This window comes from Capsicum annuum, chromosome 2, assembly GCF_002878395.1.
Source record: "Capsicum annuum cultivar UCD-10X-F1 chromosome 2, UCD10Xv1.1, whole genome shotgun sequence".
Classification (NCBI taxonomy): domain Eukaryota; kingdom Viridiplantae; phylum Streptophyta; class Magnoliopsida; order Solanales; family Solanaceae; genus Capsicum; species Capsicum annuum.
The window spans coordinates 129668089-129690308 of record NC_061112.1 but is presented as its reverse complement, the minus strand read 5'-3'; the positions used below and the strand labels follow the sequence as shown (position 1 = coordinate 129690308).

The following is a 22220-nucleotide window of genomic DNA, read 5'->3' as shown; positions in this document are numbered from 1 at the left end:
CTCTTATATTGTGAATAAATTACTACAAAGTGTTCAGCCGAAGGGCAGAAGTTGTGAGTTTTCCTCAAGGGTTTCAAAAAGAAACTTGTACATGTTTTGGTCCATCGATTCGATATTCAATGAAACTACGTGTGATCCAATCAAATTGTTTATGTTCATCACTCTATCTTATTATGTACATTATATAACTTTCCAGTAAATTAAATTTTTCTTTGAAAATTAGTTCAGTATAGTCGGATAATAACAGTACAGTCGAAGATATTATCACATCTTTAAATGCCAATATTGTAAATTTCATGACTATGTACCATTAACGTGCCATTACTCTTAAGTCGTAACTACCATTACGATTTAACTTTTAATAGCATTGCTGGTTTGAAATAATAAATATCTCCAATTAATTAAAAAAACTTTGTTTGAGTTTCTACACATTAATTTAATTGACGTATTTTTCGGTTCATAGTTCATATTATTACATGCATCTTACGTTATGCTAAATACTACCAATTAAGATCCAACTTTATTAATGTGATTTCAATTCAAAGACACAGCTGCCCATGAATATAGTTAAACATCTTAATCAAATCAAACTCACTAATTACTTTAGATCCCCCACCCCCCGGCCCACTCTCTGCATTTGTGTCTCCCTCTATTTTAACGAGCAAATTAATCCGCAGCAAAAGTTGGTAACAATTTTATAAATATAACTCGTATGCATAAATTTATATTATATATTTTCCAAATGATAAACTTATATATGAGGCTATGAGCTTATTCCTATTTTGCAAAGCATTATTGTCTAATTTATGTAATGGAATGTATAAACATTTGTATGTGGATTCATGGTTTAAATTTTATAGGTTTCGTACATGATTAAACTAACTAATTCTTTAAGTTATTAAGCCAAAACTATCGAATTTCGTTGAATTAATTGTTGAGATTGTATAAACTGATTGATTCGGATTGAAATAGTGACTCTTATTTGTAACCAGTTTTGAAAGGAGTCACTCCTCCCGAATTAAGCATCCTGCTTGATAATTAGTCTACCAACTCGCACAAAATCGCCCTTCATGAGCAATACTTTCATTTTTTTAATTTGTTTGTCTTGATTCAGATTACAAGAGCCAAATTAATTAATATTTAATATAAACTCATACATACAATCTATAATTCTTGTAAATAAAATTTATATATTTAAAAACTACATAAAAAATATTAAAATATTTCATTTTTTAACCATTCAAAATATTTTTAAAATATTTTTCTAAAAGTTATGACTGAAAAAAATACTACTATGTTTTAAATATTACAAATAGTGGCTAACAACGGCATGTAGCAGGGGAGTAGTATGCATGTAATTAGTTTGGTTAGATTTGAATTCAAACACCACTTGCTTAACACCTAAATTTATTGCTTTTATTTCTCTTTATTTAAAATATGCATCAATTCGTATCTTAACAAACTAGGCCAATAGCACTAGTATTTTTAATTTGAAGCAAAATGTGATTTGACAAATAAAACAAAATCTCACTAGAATCTTCCTTCTCTTTATCGCTATTTACGGACATACCGCTAATTTAAAAATAACAACATATAATTCAATAAGTGAGATTTAAGGAAAATAAAGTGCATATAAATTTTAATTTTGTTTTAGAGTAGCTAAATTTTTGACTTAAAAAAATAATGTTTTAAAAAATAATTAAGTGTAAGAAATAATAAATAGTAATAAAAATAACAATTAATAAATTGACACTAATTATAATAAAATATAATATGATAGTTGAAATACATGCAATAAAAATGGAAGGACAAGAAACTATCGTATCAATACTACAACTACTGACATGAAAGGATAACAAAATAATACACCACAATCTACTAACCTTCTATCCTAATATAAGTTCTGAATAAGTTGAGATTACATCATTTCTTATCTAATCATCTCTCCCCAATACTTTTTTTATCTCTCCGTGCTAAAAATAGAAATAATATACTCTTCATTTTAAAAAGAAAATGATCTACTTTTCTTTTTTTATCCATTTTAAAAAAATAATTTCTTCTTTTTTAGTACTCTCTGTCCCAAATTTTCTAATTTGATTTCTCATTTTACTTGTCTTTTTTCATTAATAAAGAAGAGACAAATTTTTTTTTCATGTTTTACCCTTTGTATTAATTACTTTTTTTTTTCAAATTAAAATGTAAACATCATTTAATAAGGGTACTATAATAAATTAGATATATTATTAATTATTTTTTTAATTAATATGTCATCTTAATTTGGGACAGAGGAGTAATATTTTAATTTCAAAGAATCACTTTTTTATTTTCTTAAATGAAGTCAAATTAGCCTCTCTTTTTTTTTCTTTCTAAAATAAGGTAATAAATAAAAGTAGTATAAGTAATTAAGAAAGAAAATAAAAATGAGTGGAGAATAGTTCACCGCTTACCGGCTATTGCAAGTAGTCACCACCTATAAATACACCACTCTCCTCTTCGTCTGTAACCTTACATTCACATTTTACCACCACCACAACCACCCGTCTTTGGTCCTATTTTCCCGGAAAATATTTTCCGATCGACGTCTCTTTCTATTTGAAAGCATCTTCCGTCGAATATTCGCATTTGCATGGCAGTAAGTTTTCTGAATCGGGAGGTATCTGACCTGTGCTTAGGTAAGCCGGCGTTGAAGCCAATTCCGGCGGGAGCCACCCTATCCGAGGCGTTGACGGCGTTGAAAAAGTCCGGCGAGACTCATGTAAGCGTTTGGAGCTGTGACCATTCAAGGAAGGTTCTAGAAGAAGATTCCGCGTGCATCTGTATTGGGAAGATCTGTATGGTGGATGTGATTCTATTTCTCTCTAAGGAAGAGAATTTGGTTAATCCTTCTAAGGCTCTTCAAACTCCTGTTTCCTTCATTTTGCCTGAAGGCAATTCCATAGTTAGGCATTTGGATCCCAATTCCAGGTAATAATTCAATTACTATTATTTTTATTATTATTACGTTATTCAGGTTGTTAATTGGCTCATATGGATTCTTTGATTGAATTCGCATAAATGAATTTGTGTATAATGAATAAATATTAAAGATAATGTGTGGGATACGAATATGCGGAAAAGGAAAAAAGACCCTTTTTAGCTCTCAAGATCCTAACTTTTTTTATTAGTTAGCTTTGTCTATAATGGTTTTATTTATTCTAACTCCAGATCTACTTTTTCACCTACCTTTTTGCCCTTTCTTGATTTAACTCTTTCGTTTATGTGAACAGCCTTTGGCACATTTAGAGCTCATTCAATTGAATGATTAGCTAGACATTTATTTATTATGGTTAATTTTTGTTCTTGATGATATTGGCTATTTGGCTGGCCTCAATTGGTTTGAGAATTGAGATTGAATCTCATTTATTTTGTGTTTGCTGGTACCGGTTATTGAATTATTGGGAACACAAGAAGCTATGATAATGGATCAAAGTGAGATGTATAAATGTGAGATAATATCCAATTACCCCCGAACTATACCAAAAGAGCTATCTGAAGTGTCCACGTAGGCACATGTGTCTGCCACCTACGTGCCACATAGGCATTAAGGGGGTGAAAATTCTACTTTTAATTAGTTCAAGGGTAATAGGATCCCTTTAAGTTGAGGTGTGGCATAACCCTTTTGGTATAGTTCGGGGTGGGGGGTAATTGGGTATTTTCTCTATAAATGTAATTCGAATAATCTTGGGTGCGCTGAGCATACTTATTATGATCTGCTTGATGATTGATTGTGCGGTATTATTGGCAAACTTCTCATGTGTATTTTCTTTCTTTTGTTGTTCAGCTTGCTGGAAGCAATAGATTACGTTCTTGAAGGTGCACAGAATCTGGTTATACCAATTCAAAACTACAAGAGCACCCCTTCGAGAAAAAAACTTTTGAGTAAAGCGTCCTATCTGAGTCCCGCATCATATCATAACGGAGTTGAATACTGCTGGCTAACGCAGGAAGATATTGTCCGGTTTCTTCTGAACTCCATTGGAGTCTTCTCTCCTATGCCCACTTTTTCAATTGAATCACTCAACATCATAAATCACGACATGATGACTGTTAGCTACCATGACCCTGCTATCTCTTCCTTGGACGACATTGCCCGAGCATATATTGAGCAGAGCTCAGTTGCAGTTGTTGATGAAGAAAACCGATTGATTGGTGAAATCTCTCCCTTCACCCTGGCCTACTGTGATGAGACCGTTGCAGCAGCAATCGCGACACTTTCAGCTGGTGATCTCATGACTTACATTGACTACGGTGGTCCTCCAGAGGACTTGATCGAGTTGATCAAGACGAGGCTACAAGATAAGAAACTAGGAGCAATGGTGGAGCTATTAGATGAAGAATTTTCGCTGTCTTCTTCATCATCATGTTCTGCTTCGAGTTGTTCATCAGATGATGAATTAGGCTCAAGCAAAGCTACTGTGCTAGGACGATATTCGTCAGCAAGAAGATCCGAGGCAATTACTTGTTATCCATGGAGTTCATTGGTGGCTGTGATGTTTCAAGCTCTTGCACATCGTGCTAACTCCATTTGGGTCATGGATGAAGATCATAATATGATCGGAGTTGTAACATTTCAGGGAATTCTGGAAGTCTTCAGGAGTATCGCTAATGTGAGGCGTAAACCAGAAAGGGAGAATACATCAAAGCAATAATAAACACTTTGGGCTCGTTTGGTTGGGGAACAAATTATCCTAGGATTGTTATCCACCCTTAATGTGGATAAAAATAACACTATAATTCTAGAATAACTAATCCTGAGATATATTACCCGTGATTTTATCCTAACCAAACATGGGATTCTCATTCTAAAATTAATCTCGAGACTAGTTATCCCTTATCCTTCATACCAAACGAGCCCTTGATGTTATATTTATCATGTTGATTTTTATTTTTATTTTTTATTTTTAAAAAACTGGGGACTATGTTTTGCATAAATTCTGCTTACGTTATTTTTTTTTTTGTAAAATGGGACTATGTTTGCGTAACTTTTGCTTACATTATTTTTTTTTTTGGTAAAATGGGACTATGTTTGCATAACTTTTGCCTTAATGAACAGAAGGCTTATCGGTGGTGATTGAAAACCATTTTTGTTTGAACAAACTATCAAGTATTATTTATCTCTTTCCTCTTTAGGAAAAAATCTGTACTAAAAGAAAAAAATCGAAAATTGTGTGGACTATAACTTTTCAATCAATTATCTAGAAGCTCGCAGTTTTTTCCGGCAGATAAATTATATTCTGAGAATGGCGAGATCAATGAAGGTCTTTTTCTGGAGTATATTGCTATGAAATTACACAGCTATTTTGATCATGAGAGAATTTTCTGTCACAACAGTTTCTTAGAGCTAAATATTATATCAAACTTATCAAAATAAATGAACGATAAGAAGAATTTTCTTATTACAATTTCTTAATGCCAAAACCACCCAAAAGGAAATTTCTTTTAAGTAACCTAAAGAACTTGATAACTTACTAATTAGAGTAGTTTAATTGTGTTGCATTAAAAATATCACACTTCCTAGTTAAGGATGATGAATTGGCCAAAATAACATCACCAGCAAAACGAAATAGAAAAAAAAACAAACAAAAAAAAAACAATCCTCCAACAACATAGGGTGTGGTCTATCAATTGCCATTGGTGAAAATCACGAAAGGTCAGAGTTCAAATCCCAGATTAGAAGACGCCAGTGATTTGTTTCCAATTCACCTATGTTTTGGTAGACCGAGTTAACTGGTATATTCAACTGGCTCGGATACAGCCACAATAAATTTTAAAAAATGATGAAAGACTAAAAAAATAACCATCTTTAGCATGTTATGAATGATGTCAAGTCACCAGATATAATTCCAGTTTCAGTTACATTGAGTTTTGGAAGATGAGTCATACAATACAAGTGCTTAATGCCAGCTTGATGATCAAAAACCAGCAAGTGACCAAATAACATGTTTTCAGGACTCTCTGTCTCTGTGTGTGTGTGTGTGTCATGTTGGTTGGCTTTAATCAAGGAAATCCATAATAAAATACAAGTTCCCAATCAGATTTTATTCCTTGACAATATGTAAAAATGAGTTAGTTTTGATTTCCAACTTAGCAAGTACCAGTTACTTTTAGTCATCAACCTGTAGTGATACCGGTAACTATGTTAGTGATGAATGCTGAAATAAAAGACAAGTGAACACAATTATGCAAAAGAATTGCCACAAAACTGTGTAAACATAGCTGCTAATGGCACTACTACCTCAAAATTGAAGTTTGTAGTTGTGGCCAGCAGATATATGAAAAATTAAAATGATTAGCAGAATATGCAAAGTTTTCTTTTCCAACTTTCGATAAAATTGGAGTAAAACAACGTAGAATTGACTAAGATAGCTTGAACTTCCTTCGGATTTTATCTATTATTTGACAGATGAATGAGAAATTTGTATTTAGTAAGCAACAACATTTGAGGAAAAGAATTAGCTCCCTGCTTATTATCTCAACCAACACGGTGATGATAAATATGTAAGCTTTGTTTATGCGGGCTTAATATTATCAAATGGTGAAAAAGAAGGAAAAGTAAAATGCATTGTATGACTATCTATACCAGTACTTGAGCTCAGATATGCAGGACGACAAGGCCTTTTGTGCTTGAAGGTTATCGGAGTCCATATGAAGGGCATCTTTATATAGCCTTTGTGCCTGTTGCAATAACTTCACCTTCTCTCTACTTGTTCTAGGCCGTAGGCGAGATCTGTGTTGCAATGCTGTGGCCCATCTGAAAAGAGCTGTACGAAGAAAATTTGTCTTAAGCCCACATGTTGAGTAATTCAAAATAGAATTCTTTTATTTTCCTTATTTGCGAAATTAACTCCATATAAATGATGCTGATGCTACTCATCCATTAAAGCCCAGCTATAGAATGACCAGCTCAATACTTTTTACCATAAAACAGTGAGCGGCATGAATGCGAGGAAGGGGGAGGGGGGGATAGGGGATATTTGCTTTCCACGCATTCTTCCTAGTTCATTTTTTATTCTCCTACTTCAAGTTCACCAAAGATAACACATCAGTTTTACAAGTTCTTCTTCTAGCAAAGCAGAAGGGGGCTAGAAAGGAAGATTGAAAAGATCATGCAATGGTTGCTGATCAATCAAATGGGCATTATCAGCTGGCCTCGAGATGACACCAGCTTGCTCCTTTCATTAGTTAATAGTCAAAACGTTAGGAACTTATGACAAAAGAAGTGGGAGGGAAAGCTCCTTTATTACTTGCAGCTCCACCGCAAAAGAGGGAAAACGAATAAAAGAGTTTAAAAAATGGTTACTGCTGGAATGATCATAGCCCAGAATTCTCAACAGTTATGGTAAACTACTTCTTCATACTTTCCTCAATAATATATAAAGAAATATAAGAAAGACATCCATGGATTAGTACACATAAAAGACATTAAATCACAGTACAGAAGAATAGTTACTATTTCTCATACCATCAGGTGCATAAACATTGCCTCTGGACATCATTGCATCAAACTTATCAATTGCAGCCAAGAAAACTTTGTCGGCATCACGGGCAGCACCCTGGAATTAGACAGAACAACTGTAACTGCGAAAGGGTAGAAGAAGTTTCCAAACAATCTAGTAGCTTTAGAGAGATAAGAAAACTCAAGCAATGCTATTTGAAATTGGTCCATAATATGAGATATTAATCGCAGTTCACAACTTTCAGTTCAAACCACCAGAAGAAAGAAAATTAATGAAAGTAAACCTAGTAATCTCAAGGAAGATGCTTACAGGTCCGATGTCTGCAATCAACTGCCCACGCAATGAGAGAGCTATCCCCCAATTATACAAGGCTCTCACATCATTCCCATCAATCGACAAGGCCAACCTATACTGCCTTCCTGCGTTAATAAGTAGATCTTCACACTCTTCACAGACATTTACAAGATAAGATGTAATTTTATCTTCCCTTGGAACCTTATCATCTAGTCCATCACGTATTTTAGGCCTTTTATTCACTGGTACAGCATCAGATAGTAAAGCTCTCAAATCGCGACTGATCCTTAACTTAAGTTCTCCATGAAGAAGGTAAGTGTTTCCCAACTGTCCCACAGCCAATAAACTCATGGGCCGGATACCTATAGCTTTTGAGAGCAATATGGCAGACTCGTAAAAGGCGTTCTCAGCATGCTTGTCACCGGCTTGCCTCCTTAAACAGTCCTTTGCTTCTTTTACTAGAAAATTAGCCTCAGTAAGGTACTTATTAAATTGCAAATCAATGGAACCTGCTGAAGATGGAGAGGGACTAAATTCAAATTCATTTGAGGCCTCATCTCTAACCATGGACGGTTCCTTTTCATAATTTCTCATCTCATCTCCAAGAAAATGCTTGTAAGTCTCTTCATCATTTTCTTTTCCACCAAAATGGCTACTTATTCCTTCCAAGTTCTCCACCTCCTTTTCATGTAATGAAGATGCTTCAGTGACACTAAAATCCATAGAATCAACTAAACCATCATCAGATGCCCAAGATTCAAATTCACTAATATTACTCATTCTATGAGATACCTGTTGGTTCCTCATAAATTGTACTCTTCTTGTCTGATAACTATATTCCTCTCTGTTGAAAACTGATTTAACAGTGTTACCATCCATCTCGGGGAAGTTGATATTTCCATCAGAAACTCCATTCGTTCTGCTGGCCTTCCCAAATGTCTCACCCACTCTGTCTTGTCTAACGCCGTCTAGATTCATATCAAAATTTAAACGCCTTTCTTTAGTATCAGAACTCAAGATATTCCCTTCCTTAGACACATTCATCTTTGTGTCGATCAACTCACTCTCATCATTTTCTTTCATTTTACTAGACTTCAAATCCGACTTTGTGTGAAACAAACCTGCAGCAATCTGAGAGAAGTCGAAGCCATATTTGCCCGGCTCCTTTTTCCTCTTACTCGACTTTTGACCAACTCTTCTTTCCATTTCTTGGCTCTCAATTGACAAACTTTCAATACAACCTTCTATAACCTTTCTAGCATTGACAGCACAAAAATTCATAGATTCCAAACTCTTCCCAAAACTGTGCAAATCATCCACAGTAATTTGATTACACTCAATACCTTGCCTAACACCCTTCTTCAAATTACCAATCTCCACTTCAACCCCATCAAGAAAACCCACCAAACTCCTTAGTTTCTCATTAAAATCTTTAAAAGTCTGATCTTGATGCAATCTCTTAACATTACCATCTACGCTCATTTTACCACCACCATTAAAAACCCCAATAAAAAACCCAACTGCAAAAACAATAACACAACCTGGAATTGCTATAATTGAGGAAACTTTCACCCTTGAAATAGCCAAAGCACAAACAAACCCCAATAGGTACACAAAAACAAACTTTTTATCATTAATTCCTAGTTTATTAAGAAAACTGCTAAGCTGATTGGACTCACCAGGGTTAATTGGATCACCAATGAAACTTGGGTCATCCCAACCACCACAAGATAATGACTCATAAGCTGTAACAGAGCATAAAGTTAGTGTCTTGGAAGTAAAGGGAGATTTTCTTGGAAATGGATGAATGTGATGTGGGGTTTTCTTGGAAAGTGGTGGAAAGTGAAAGAGAAAATTTTGAGGTGAAAATTGAGGGAAAATCTGAATATTGAATCTTTTAGTGATAAGGGTATTCATTGTAGCATTGATTTAATTGAAGATTATTATGATAAAAATATGATCTTTGTGGTTTTTCTCAGCTGAAAGATGAAGGACCTGAACTGAGTTTTTGGTGGCATTGCCTTGTTTCTGGGGGTGAAGGGCATTTTTGTGAATAAGATAGTGAGATGGGGGTATTTATGTCTACCAAAGTATCAATTTTTACCAAAACTTATTTGTTGCTTCATTTTTTATTTTTATTTTTAATTTGTTAAACCCCTCCTCTCATCTTTTCTCATTCATAGGAGAGAATTTTACAATATCACTCCTATAAAATATAAGTTATATAAAAATTGGTAAATAAATACTATTTAATATCAAAGTAAAATAGATGCAATGTTATAAATTATTTCTTGATTTTTAGAACTAAACAAGTAAAGTTGAATTACTATTTCTAACATACTTAATAAGTATGTGTTACTTTCCTTTTTTGTTTGCTTAAAAAAAAAATTACTTTCTTAGTTTTTACAACTCTTTATTTCAATATTCACATGACATATTTAAGATCACGTAATTAAAAAACATTTTAATACATTGTATATTTTTAGTTTAAAATCACAAGATTCAAAAATTTCTCTACTTTCTTATGAATGTAGTCAATCAAATTAAGACAAATAAATTAAAGAGAGGAGATTTACATCTGTTGAAACACAAGTACTTTTTGTAAATAGAGGAGATTTACATCTGTTGAAAATTAAGTATGTTTTAAATTTTAATGAAAAATTTTGATTTCGAGTTTTGAGATGTAAAATTTTCCGCCACGAATTCGAACGAAAGACAAATCCCTGAATCCTGACTCTATACGGAGCAGTAGGCCCGTACTAGTTGAGAAACTAACTAGATGTTGCTGCTGTTTGACAATGGTAGAGCCCAAGTCACACGGGCTTTGAGTAAGGCCCAACTAGTAAGGCCCAGTCCAATAGTTCTTGGTAAAACATAAAGGCCCATGTATTTTAATGTAAAAGGTTGTTAAATGTATTAATAGTCTATTTATGTCACTATTCTTAACATGATACAGGCTACAGCAATGTTCTGAGAGTCACTTAGCCTCATAATTATTTTTTAAAAAAATATGTTTTGTGGTTGATCGTATCAATTAAGATCAAAATGTAATTCGTTAGATCATTCTACGTTGTTGAATTCTCTTATCAACTGCACGAATATTAAAACGGAAAAGAAAAATGATATGACGAAATAGAAAATATCTCGATAAGATGGAAAGCTATATGTAAATAATTATTTTCGAGCCTAATAATCCATATTAATTTTACCAAGCCATAAGGTTAAATAGGAAAAATTTGACAAACGCTAGTATGTATACTACATATAAAAATTGTTGTGTTCTTCAACGACACCACCAAAAATTATACAAATACACAACTTATGTTTTCAATATTACAAAAAATCTCAACTCCCTAAAAATATTACAAAAATCTCAACATATACATAGAATGTTATGTATATGTCGGTTATGTTATATATATTAATAGGGAGAAAGAGTAAAGTAATTAAAAAAATAGGAGAAAGTATAATTACTTTCAAAAGGGTTGGTATCTATGTTATTTATACAAATTTAAAATATTATTTTATGACCACTGAATTGGCCCATTGAAGTTGAAACGTAGATAGTAATTGAAATATTGAACTATTTCTGGAATAAATTCGATTGTTCTTTTTGGACACTTTTTTAACTTTATTAGGCGTTGGATTTTGATTGGCAAAGGGCTCCAAAAAGATTAAATCAAAAGTCAATTTTTTTGAACAAGCCATTTGATTAATTGAAAACAAATTTGAATGATTACCTCTTCAATTTTACTCAAATGTTCCAATCTCATGAATACTAGTAGCACAGTTAAAGATCTCTTCTTCTTTTTCTTTTCTTTTTTCAAGAAAATTAATTGTATAAATTGAGTGTGTAAAAGAAAATAATTATACTAAATTTAGTTGTTGTAAGCTTTTACCATGTCATGCAGGTTAATTATGTCATGTTTACTGTGATAATTATATGAAATCGATTTAAATGAGCTGATATATATATATATATATATTCACACACGCTTCTTAATCCTTATGTAGCAATGAAAGATATGTGTTTCTACGTTGTATGGAGCGGAGAGTTGGTCAGTTAAAAACTCTCACATCCAAAAGTTAAAGGTGACAGAGATGAGAATGTTGTGATGGATGTGTGGGCATACCAGGAAAGATAGGGTGAGGAATGAAATTATTCAGGAGAAGGTGAGAGTTGCCTCGGTGGAGGACAAGATGCGAGAAGTGAGGTTACGTTGGTTCGGGCAAGTGATGAGGAGGGGCTCTGATGCTCCAGTGCGGATGTGTGAGACACTGGCTATGAATGGTTTTAGGTGGGGTAGAGGTAGACCGAAGAAATATTGGAAGGAGGTGATTAGGCATGACATGAAAAAGTTACACCTTACGGAGGACATGACCCTTGATAGGAAGGTGTGGGGGACGCGGATTAGGATAGAGGATTAGGGGGTAAGAGTACGTCGGTAATAGTAGGGGAACGTTCTTTTGTGTCTGGAGTTTCTTGTTTGTAAATCTTTCCTTTTTAATACCATAGCTCTTTTAAATCTTTCTAAAGTTATAAAAGCTAAATTAGAAGTCTATTTTACTTCTCCACTTATGAATATCTAATTCTATTTTTAATTTATCACACTTATGTAATTTAATGAGGTGAAAATATATATAAATTAAATATAATCGAGCAAAGAAAGCTGATGTTTAAACACATCTCATGTCTCTGTTGATTTAATGTAACCACCTTGTGCAGTAAGTTTTTACTTTGTTACCTCATTTCCCAAGCAAATTAAACATGGCAAAAATTAAATATGCTCAAACTTAAAGGAATCAAATTAAAATATTGAGAAAGTAGAAATACCTTAATGAAATAGGACAATGAGTATTGAAGCATTGAGTTTTTTTCTTTTTTCTTTTTTTTGTTGAAAGAATAAAACCCCAAATAATCAATCCTTATTTAAATTCCAACAAGAGGACAATGGTTTCCAATAGTTAGCAGTTTTATTAAAAACAACTAGCAAAGGAGAATTTGACAAGGAAAAATTATTGAAAGTGGATATTATTAAATTATCATAAAAACTGTTGTGTGATATTTTAAGATACAGACAATTGCATTCATGTCCTTATCCTTATTTGATTGCATGGTTTGAGATAGTGATATTAAATGAACCACTCGAGTTGTCATGGTGGTTCAGCGTCATATTCCTTAAGTAAAAGGTTGGAGGTTCGATCCTCGCTTCTGACGAATGGAGCAAACTCTGTGGCCAGTTTTCTATCGTTTAGTGTGCTGACAGAAGAACGAAGAATTAATCTTACGGCTGCCGGCTGTGAAAATACCTTGGAAAAGAAAAAAGATATTAAATGATAAAAAGATAATGTTTTTTTCTTATAAATTATTATATGGTTTGCCTATTGATTTTGACAGCAAACCCCACAATATATATACCCCTATCATGAAGCTTCATTATCTTTTTTTTTTTTTATCATGACCCACCATTTATAATATCTCTTTTCCTAGCTTTCATCTCCCAATAATCAATTCATTCACAATTTTCCTGTGCATTCTTAAAAAGAAAAAAAAAATGGGGTAAAGAATGCTTTACTGCTAAAATGAGTTTTTTATTGCAAATCCGGATAAATTGAGTTTAAAAATAAGTAAAGAATATTGAATGAAAAATTAAGAAGTTGGTAAAAAAAAAAATAAGTATAGAATATTGAATTTTACACAACTCTTAAGAAAAAATAGTATTTTACCACGATACTCTATTAATTAGATCTTGACTAATAATTTTAGAAATATGTCATTAATGCGGAGAGTAAAATAAGGAAAAAATGGCTTCAATTAATTACTTTAGATCGTCTTTTTGTTAGAAAAAAAAAATTGCTGCTAGAAATTAATATGATATGATTATTAGGATATTTCAATTTCCTATTCAAAGTTTTCAAGTTTAATAGTAGAAATGAAATCAATAGATATATAGTGTCTTTCCCTTCCCTTCTTAAGAAATAGGTCCTCTTATACTAACTTAAATTAGTTAAGTCATGATGTTTCTTATATCAACTGAATAAAGGAAAATATTGCTATTTTCTTTCTCACTGGTGGTATTTTTAATATTATTGACTTTCTTAGGAAGAAAAAAATAGAGAGATCACTATTTACATTATTCTCAAACTCAAAAATTTCTTCATAATGAATTTGAATTTCCTAGAAAATTATATCTTTCGAACTCTTTTTGAAATATATTTTTCAACCAGATTGTAACAGATAATTCTGGTCTTTCATCAGTTGACTCGGTGTCTATTCCATTAATAGTATAATAATATTGTCTTTTGAAAAAAGAAAATTAATAAATGGAAGACATAATTAGATGACAAAAAAATGAAGTCAGGATTTCTAATGATATAAAAAATTTCCAAGAAAGTTAAAATTATATTCTAGAAGGCTAGCAGCATAATTTAGACTTAATACATGTAAGTTGGTCTTTAAATGATCTTTACCAACCACTGGCCCCATGTTTTTTTTGTTTTTTTTTTTAACTTAACAAAATTTCAAAAAGGGATTATAACAAGTCTGAGAATACCTTAAAGTGTAACTCCATCATTTTCTCATACCTAACTTGTAATTTATTTAGTTATGTTGCATATTTCCAAAAACTAAATTGATGGAACAAAATAAAATATTTTTTTTCATAGATGCGATCACTTCATATCTGCTTAAATTTAGTGACTAAAATTATTCAATATTGATACTCTCTTGGGAAAAATGTTAGTAGTATATATCTATCAAACACAAATAAGATAAGTGTGATCAACTAATTAACTCTATCAAGTTGTCACAAAAAGAAAATAAGAAAGAAATAGAGATAAATTGACATATGGGTAAGTGTATTACTATTTTTTTTTCTAAGAAATCTTAAATTGTTATAAATGTAATGTCTGCTTTGTCATATATATATGAATACCTACTTACCATATTGTGTATGTCTATTTATGGAAAAATTACAAACCCAAGGTTAGTTTTCTCCTATAAATAAAGGGATTTTTCCTCATTATAATTCATCCCTCAAGAGAAGAAATAAGAATTACTCTCTCTATTCTCTCTACTCTTCTTTTTTATTCCTTATTATTTTATAACACGTTATTAGCACGAGACTCTGAAAAACAATGTGAGATTATAAATCTAAAGGTAATTTCAATGTTAGTAATTCCTTATATTATCTGTCTTTTGCTACTACTAATATAAATATTGTTGGATTTGAGGAAAAATAATTAGTTTGGAATCATTTATGTTTTAAATTTATTCCTCAAGAACAATATTATCAAAAGGGATGATAATATGTTGGGTTCAAGTCCCTATGCCTAAGATGCCTTTATATGGGTGAGACATTGAGTTTGAATCTTAATGCGCCATATTGATGATATTATGATGGTTAAGGCAAAATAATGTGTTTTTGATGAAAAGTCATGAAACTTGTTTATTGAATATGCTTCAATCCATGAAGTTGAATGTGGTAGCAATATATGATAAATGCCTCGATTTACTCCTGAAGTAGCAATATCATAAAAGAGGTTACAAGCTATCAGAATTTGACAGGCTGAAGACACAATTATATTTCATTCCTGGGGAATGAAAAACTTATTAATGCAAACGTGCACTTGATTGTGATGGTATTACAACTCACCTCCGAATAAGTCTGCTTCTAAAGTAGTAAATCTGAAATTTATTCATGTAATAATAAATCTGAAATTTACTGAAGAAAAAAAATACATGTCCTGATAAACTTGGAGTTTACTACTATAAATAAGTTCATAAGTTGACATGAACGATTATGACATCTCGAGGATGTGCATGTTGAGTATTAGACATGTATTGAAAAAATAGAAGATTCTTCAAGAATTATTTATGTCACTTATTCTCATGATAAATTGGTTGGACCAACTAATGTTGGGATTGGATCCCTAAAATCTGAAAAGTATAAAAGGTGAATATGGGCCCGTTCACCAGTCATGTGATCTATTAAGATGCATTAATATAAGATGATCACATATGCGTTTATGGTCAACCTGCAGTTTGACATTCATAAAGTTGCTTGCTCAATAAAATTGAGTTAAGAGCATAACTTTCAAATTTTGCAATCAAGACAAATCATCTTGATGATCATGGTTTAGCATCGAATGCCTTCAATAAATAGTTAAACTATTGAGAACAAAAGTTTCATATGTTGGTTTGAAATATTATATACAAAAGTATTTGTATGCATCAAACCATTAAATTATGATTAATTTTCCCTCAAAGTTGGTTCTAAGTCAGGAATCACACGCTGTTCATCTAATAGTTAATGTGCGGTATACGATTAATAAATATACCATGATGCACAAAGATGGATTCCTCAAAGAAAAAGTAGGATGTATGTTAGTTTTCCTAACATGAGGGGGAGATTATAAGCAGGTAAGAAATATGTTAGAAATTATCACCAGATCCTCATTCAAAAGATAATTCAAGTCAAATGCCGAAAGCATCTCATATTTAAGCTGCAAGTGCTCTTATTTTGTGTCCCTAAAGAACAAAGTCTATGCATGCGTGAAGCGTGGTAGACCAATCGGTTTCAAATAAAATAATCCTTGAAAAGGATAAGAAGCAAACAATCATAGAGGTTCCGGTGCCTGAAAATAATAAAGTGATGAGATCTCAAAATATTATGTCGCATTGTGAACCGATACAAAATGATATATCATCGATGATATCTTTGATACAATATTAGCGCAATATTGTGAAGGATTATGAGGATCCAAATTCTACGTTTATTTAAGCATGCTGACGTAGAGACATTTATCAAGTGACATGAAATGATGCATCTTGGTAAGCGTAAAACTTATTTGATTTGCAATCCAGACACTTGAAGATGTCAATCACAAAGTGTTGAATATTGTCACTTGACAAAATTTACACGAAAACGTGTTTAAGGATTCAAAATGTTTGAAGCATATAAAAGTTTTTGGAAAACTTATTTATAATTCTTATATTGTATAAACTTATAGCTTGAAAATTGTTGGAACTCTTGGAGAGTTATCAAAGCAATAGATTATTTGCTGACATGAGAAATACATCGAATTGAATTGGTTATGAAGTACCGTATCTTAGTAAAATTGATGTACTAATGTATCTTGCAAATACTATAAGGCCTGATATAGCCCTTTCGGTTAATTTGTTAGCAAGATTGCAGTCCCGATCTTACTGGTTATGCTGATGCTGGGTACTTATCTGATCCGCATAAAGCTCGATCTCAAATAGGCTATGTGTTCATATGTGGAGGTACTGCCATATCTTGGAGATCAACAAAGCAGTTTATCGTAGCCACTTCATCGAATCACGTTGAGATTATAGCTATTCATGAAGTAAGCCAAGAGTGTGTGGTTGAGGTCCATAATATATCTCATTCGAGAAAAAGGTCACTTGAAATGTGATAAAGTACCCACGATTTTATATGAAGATAATACAGTATGCATAACACAACTTAAATGAGGATTCATAAAAGGAGATATAACGAAGCACATTTCGTCAAAGCTTTTCTATACACATGAGCTCCAAAAGAATGGTGATATTAATGTGCAACAGATTCGTTCAAGTAACAATGTGACTGATCTATTTACCAAGTCTCTTCGAACTACAACTTTCAAGAAGATAGTGCACAAGATCGGGATGCAAAAGTTCATTGATGTTCTCATCAGGGGGAGCAAATACGTGCTGTACTTTTTTTCTCTTTCAAGGTTTTGTCCCCTCGGATTTTCCTTATAAGTTTTTTAATGAGGTAGCATATATGCATATTATCTAGGCATAGTACATAAATATGACCTTAAACTTGACACTAAATTATAACTTTGATCTTAAACTTTGATAATGCACAAATAGGACCTTTAACTATTCAAAACCTGAACAAATATGACCTCCGATTTTGCAACCCCATGCGTGACTTGGAGGGATGTCATATTTGTGCAGTTTTGAATAGTTAAAGGTCATATTTGTGCATTGTCAAAATTTTACTTTTTGTGTTAAAACGACATCATTTTTATTATTATTATTATTTTATTTTTTATTTTTTTATTTATTTCTATAATAGCAGCACCTAACTTTTTTTTAATTAAAAAAATAAAGCCACTAGCAAGGATCGAACCCGCGCAGTAGGCTGAAGGAAACGCCCAAAAAGAGCAAATAACACCACTGAACTATCTAAGTGTCTTGTTTCATGTGGTTCAACATTAATATACGTACATAAATATAGATTTTCTACCTTATATATACAACGTAATTTTTTTATCGAGGGGGGTCGGGTGAACACCATGGCAACCACGTAGGTCCGCCCCTGCGCTAATTTAATAACGTTTTGATAACGTTAATTTAATACTAACATTTTAATAACGTTAATTTAATATACTACTATTACTATCCTTAATAAAGTTTTATTAAAACTATAATTTTTTTTATTATTAGTATAGTTTCATCTTTAATTATATATTTAAATAAATTATATTTAGATATATTATATAACATAAATTTGCCCTTTGCTTTATAATATATATATATATACCCGTGCGATTTTTTCGTATGAGGCTAACTACCTAATTAATAAATCTTCAATATTATTTTTTTCCGCAATGACAAAAGAAATTAGATGCCATTTTTATCTTTGAGCCAAAAATAATGAAAAAATAATAGTGAAAAGTCATTTAAAGGTCATATTTGTGCGGTTTGGAATAGTTAAATGTCATATTTGTGCACTGTCAAAGTTTAAGATCAAAGTTATAATTTAGTGTCAAGTTTAGGGTCATATTTATGTATTATGCCCTTAGATTGTAAGTTGGATGCGCGCACTGTCAAAGTTATAATTTGGTATAAAGTTTAGAGTCATATTTATATATTATGCCTACTATCTATCAATTAGAAATTCAAGGGAGTGTTATAAATGTACCATGAATGTTACTTTATCATATATCTGAATGCCTACTTACCATATATTGTGTATGTCTATTTATGAAAAAGTTACAAACCCCATTAGTTTTCCCCAATAAATAAAGTGTTTTCGCTCATTGTAATTTATCCCTAAAAAAGAAATAAGAATTACTATCTCTATACTCTCTACTCTTTTTTTTTATTCTTTATTATTTTATAACATAAATCTCATTTTTAAGTGATAGTCTATGAGATTTATAGGGGCTAATTGATGATACTATTAACATCGATAACAATATTTAGTTCAGCTTGTGATTTATTTCAAAATCTTTTTAAGAGTTCGATGAAGTTTTCAAAGATATTATGTATACTTGGTATTTTTTTAAAGATAATTAAAAAAAAAAAAAAGTATTTCTAAAGTCTTATGACTTAAGACTAATATAATACAGCTTTCGGCTTAGTATTTTTTGTCGTTGGGATTTATGATTGGACCAGCAGTTGTAATTTATAAGTATATGTAATCTCGTTATTATACAATAATTCAACAATTTTAGTACTCAGTACGTCTTAGTTCAGTTACTCCCTCCGTTTCGAATTAGATGGCCTTTTCAACCTTGGCATACCCATTAAGAAATCCAATAATTAGGAGTATATTTTACCTTTTTACCCTTCTTAACATTGTAAGACTCAATAATTAATTAAATATGAAAAATTGTAGCATATGCATGCATGGATTGAAAATCTTATATGAATACTAGTAGTATTCCTTGAAAAGAAGAAAAAAAAGTCAAGTTTCATAAAGTTTGTATTGAAAATATAAGTGTTATTTTCAAAAATTTCAAAAAGTGTAATTATATTTAATACCTATTAAGAGTAGAATGAAAAGAATTTGTGTAAAATAGTCTTGATTTGATAAGTTGGACAAGTAAATTGAAACAAATTTTTTTAGAAAGGGGACCAACTAATTCAAAACGGAGGGAGTAGCTCGTAGGTAACTTAGGTTGGATGCAGTGGCGGAGCCAGACTTTTGATTAATGGTGTTTATATTTTTCCTTGGGCAAAGAACTATTTTAAAAAAATAAAAAATAAAGCACTGCTGCACCTGCCAAAATTTAAATCCGGATTGTTGATGCGAAAATGCACACTCTTGACCACTGGACTATATTTTTCTAGCTTGTCAAGGGTGTGCAACAACATGTATATAATCATAAATATTTATATTTAACCTATAGATTCGAAAAAAATTTCCAACAAAGAATGTTCATTTGATCATGTTTCGTGGCTCCGCCACTGGTTGGATGTCGATCACGTTCCACCCAATTTAGAGACATGACATTTACGTGGCAAATACAAGGGTCAAAACATTTACTAATTTTTATTTGAATTCAAATATTTAAAAGTTAATAAGGAAAATTTTGTCAAAAAGGAATATCTTCAACTCCCTTGATTAGTGATGTTATACCTAAACTGAAAAAAAAAAATACATGCAACAACAACAACAAACCGAGTATATCACGCTTAATCACTTCTCTCCAGTATTTTTTCGGTCTACCCCTAACCCACTTGAAACCTTCTAAGGCCAACCTCTCACACCTACGAACTGGGGCATCTGTACCCCTCCTCATCACATGACCAAACCATCTCAACCTCACTTCCCACATTTTTCCCTTCACAGATACCACTCTCACTTCTCCCGAATAATATCATTCCTAACCCTGTCAGCCCTTGTGAAACCACACATCCAACGCCCAACATCCTCATTTCCGCCACTTTCAACTTCTGAATATGAGAATTCTTAACCGGCCAACACTCCGCTCCATACAACATAGAAGGTCGGCTTGCAATTATATAGAATTTGCCTTTTAACTTGTGGGGCACCTTTTTATCGCATAAAATACCTGAAGCGAGCCTCCATTTCATCCAACCAGTCCCAATACGGTGAGAGACATCCTCATCTATCTCTTTATTCCCCTGAATCATAGACCCGAGATACTTAAAACTATCCCTCTTGCAAACCACCTGAAAATCCAACTTCACTACCACCTTTTCCTCAGGCCTCGAGTCACTAAACTTGCATTCCAAGTACTCTATTTTGCGCCTGTTCAACCGGAAACCTTTAGACTCCAAGGTTTGTCTCCAAATCTCCAGCTTATCATTAACCCCTTGTCGCGACTCATCAATCAAAACTATATCATCCGCGAAAAAATACACCAAGCCTTGTATATTCCGCGTCAACACATCCATCACTAAAGCGAATAAAAACGAACTAAGAGTTGATCCCTGGTGCAACACTGGTAAGACTGAAAAATGTTCAGAATCTCCTCCCACAGTCCTTATCCAATTCTTCACCCCCTCATACATGTCCTTAATCGCTCTGATATACGCCACCGGGACCCCTCTGGCCTCCAAGTATCTCTGAAGAACCTCCCTAGGAACCTTGTCATACGCCTTTTTCAAGACAATAAACACCATGTGAAGATCCCTCTTCCTCTCTCTATACTGCTCTACCAGTCTCCGCACAAAATGAATTGCCTCAGTCGTGGAGGGACCAGGCATAAAACCAAATTGATTCTCTGAAATAGGCATAATCTTTCTCAACCTCCGCTCTACCATCCTCTCCCAAATCTTCATCGTGTGACTCAACAACTTAATACCCCGGTAGTTATTGCAACTCTGAATGTCACCCTTGTTTTTATATAAGGGAATCATCGCGCTCCATCTCCACGCCTTAGGCATTTTTGCTGACTTGAAAATATTGTTAAACAAGTTGGTCAGTCACCTTAATCCTGCCCCGCCAAAAAACTTCCAAATATCCATCGGAATCTCATCGGGCCCCGTCGCCCTGCCACTTCGCATCTTGCGAATAGCCTCACTGACCTTCTCTATCTTAAAACGTCGATAAAAGCCAAAGTCACAACACTCCCCGAAGAGCTCCAACTCCCCTAACACAAATACATGGAATAAAAAAAACAAAAAACTAAAAGTATATTATTCTTTATAGACTAAAATGGAAATATGTCACACATAATGAAACCAAACTTTTTGTTTCTTAGTAGCAGGATGACTAGTTTTACGCTAATCCATCTTTTTATGTCTGATTTATAGGAGAAAAATATGTTGGTGCAAGTGAAATTTGCTATATTTTTGGAGATCCCAAAAGAATGGATCCCAACTTCCACTTCCACTCATTGCAATTTGCAAGTCATAAGAAACTGTGTTGAGTTCGAAACTGAGAATGAGTTTAAAATTTATAATTTATAAGTTATAGAAGCGATAAATCGAATGATAAATAAAATTATTCTAAAAAAGTATAGTATTATTGATAGATTTGGTCAATTAAAAACTATTAAAAAGAAAACTTCCTCCTGAACAAAACTGTTTAAAGGCGAAAATCTCCTAAAATGTTAAAAGACTAGATTATGGACGTTATTTCTTGTGTTGGGATGAGAAGTGGGGGAGTTCCAAAACTTTCGCTTCAAACAACAAATAAACTAAATATGACAGAGTTC

At 32.6% G+C, this 22220-nt stretch overlaps 2 protein-coding genes across 2 annotated transcripts; one reads left to right on the top strand and one right to left on the bottom strand.

The window, feature by feature from the left end:
* Window positions 1–2494: 2494 nt before the first annotated feature.
* Window positions 2495–4971, top strand: LOC107859394 (CBS domain-containing protein CBSX5). Its single transcript, XM_016704393.2, has 2 exons — window positions 2495–2964; window positions 3821–4971. Exons 1-2 carry the CDS (start codon window positions 2627–2629, stop codon window positions 4686–4688), a joined length of 1206 nt encoding a protein of 401 aa, XP_016559879.1. The 5' UTR covers window positions 2495–2626; the 3' UTR covers window positions 4689–4971.
* A 1431-nt stretch (window positions 4972–6402) lies between these two features.
* On the bottom strand, window positions 6403–9939 carry LOC107859393. The gene is made up of 3 exons (XM_047406953.1): window positions 7806–9939; window positions 7502–7592; window positions 6403–6800 (listed from the first exon to the last, which is right to left on the bottom strand). The coding sequence occupies exons 1-3, from the start codon at window positions 9705–9707 to the stop codon at window positions 6610–6612; spliced, it is 2184 nt and encodes a 727-aa protein (XP_047262909.1). The 5' UTR covers window positions 9708–9939; the 3' UTR covers window positions 6403–6609.
* Between the last annotated feature and the right edge of the window lie 12281 nt (window positions 9940–22220).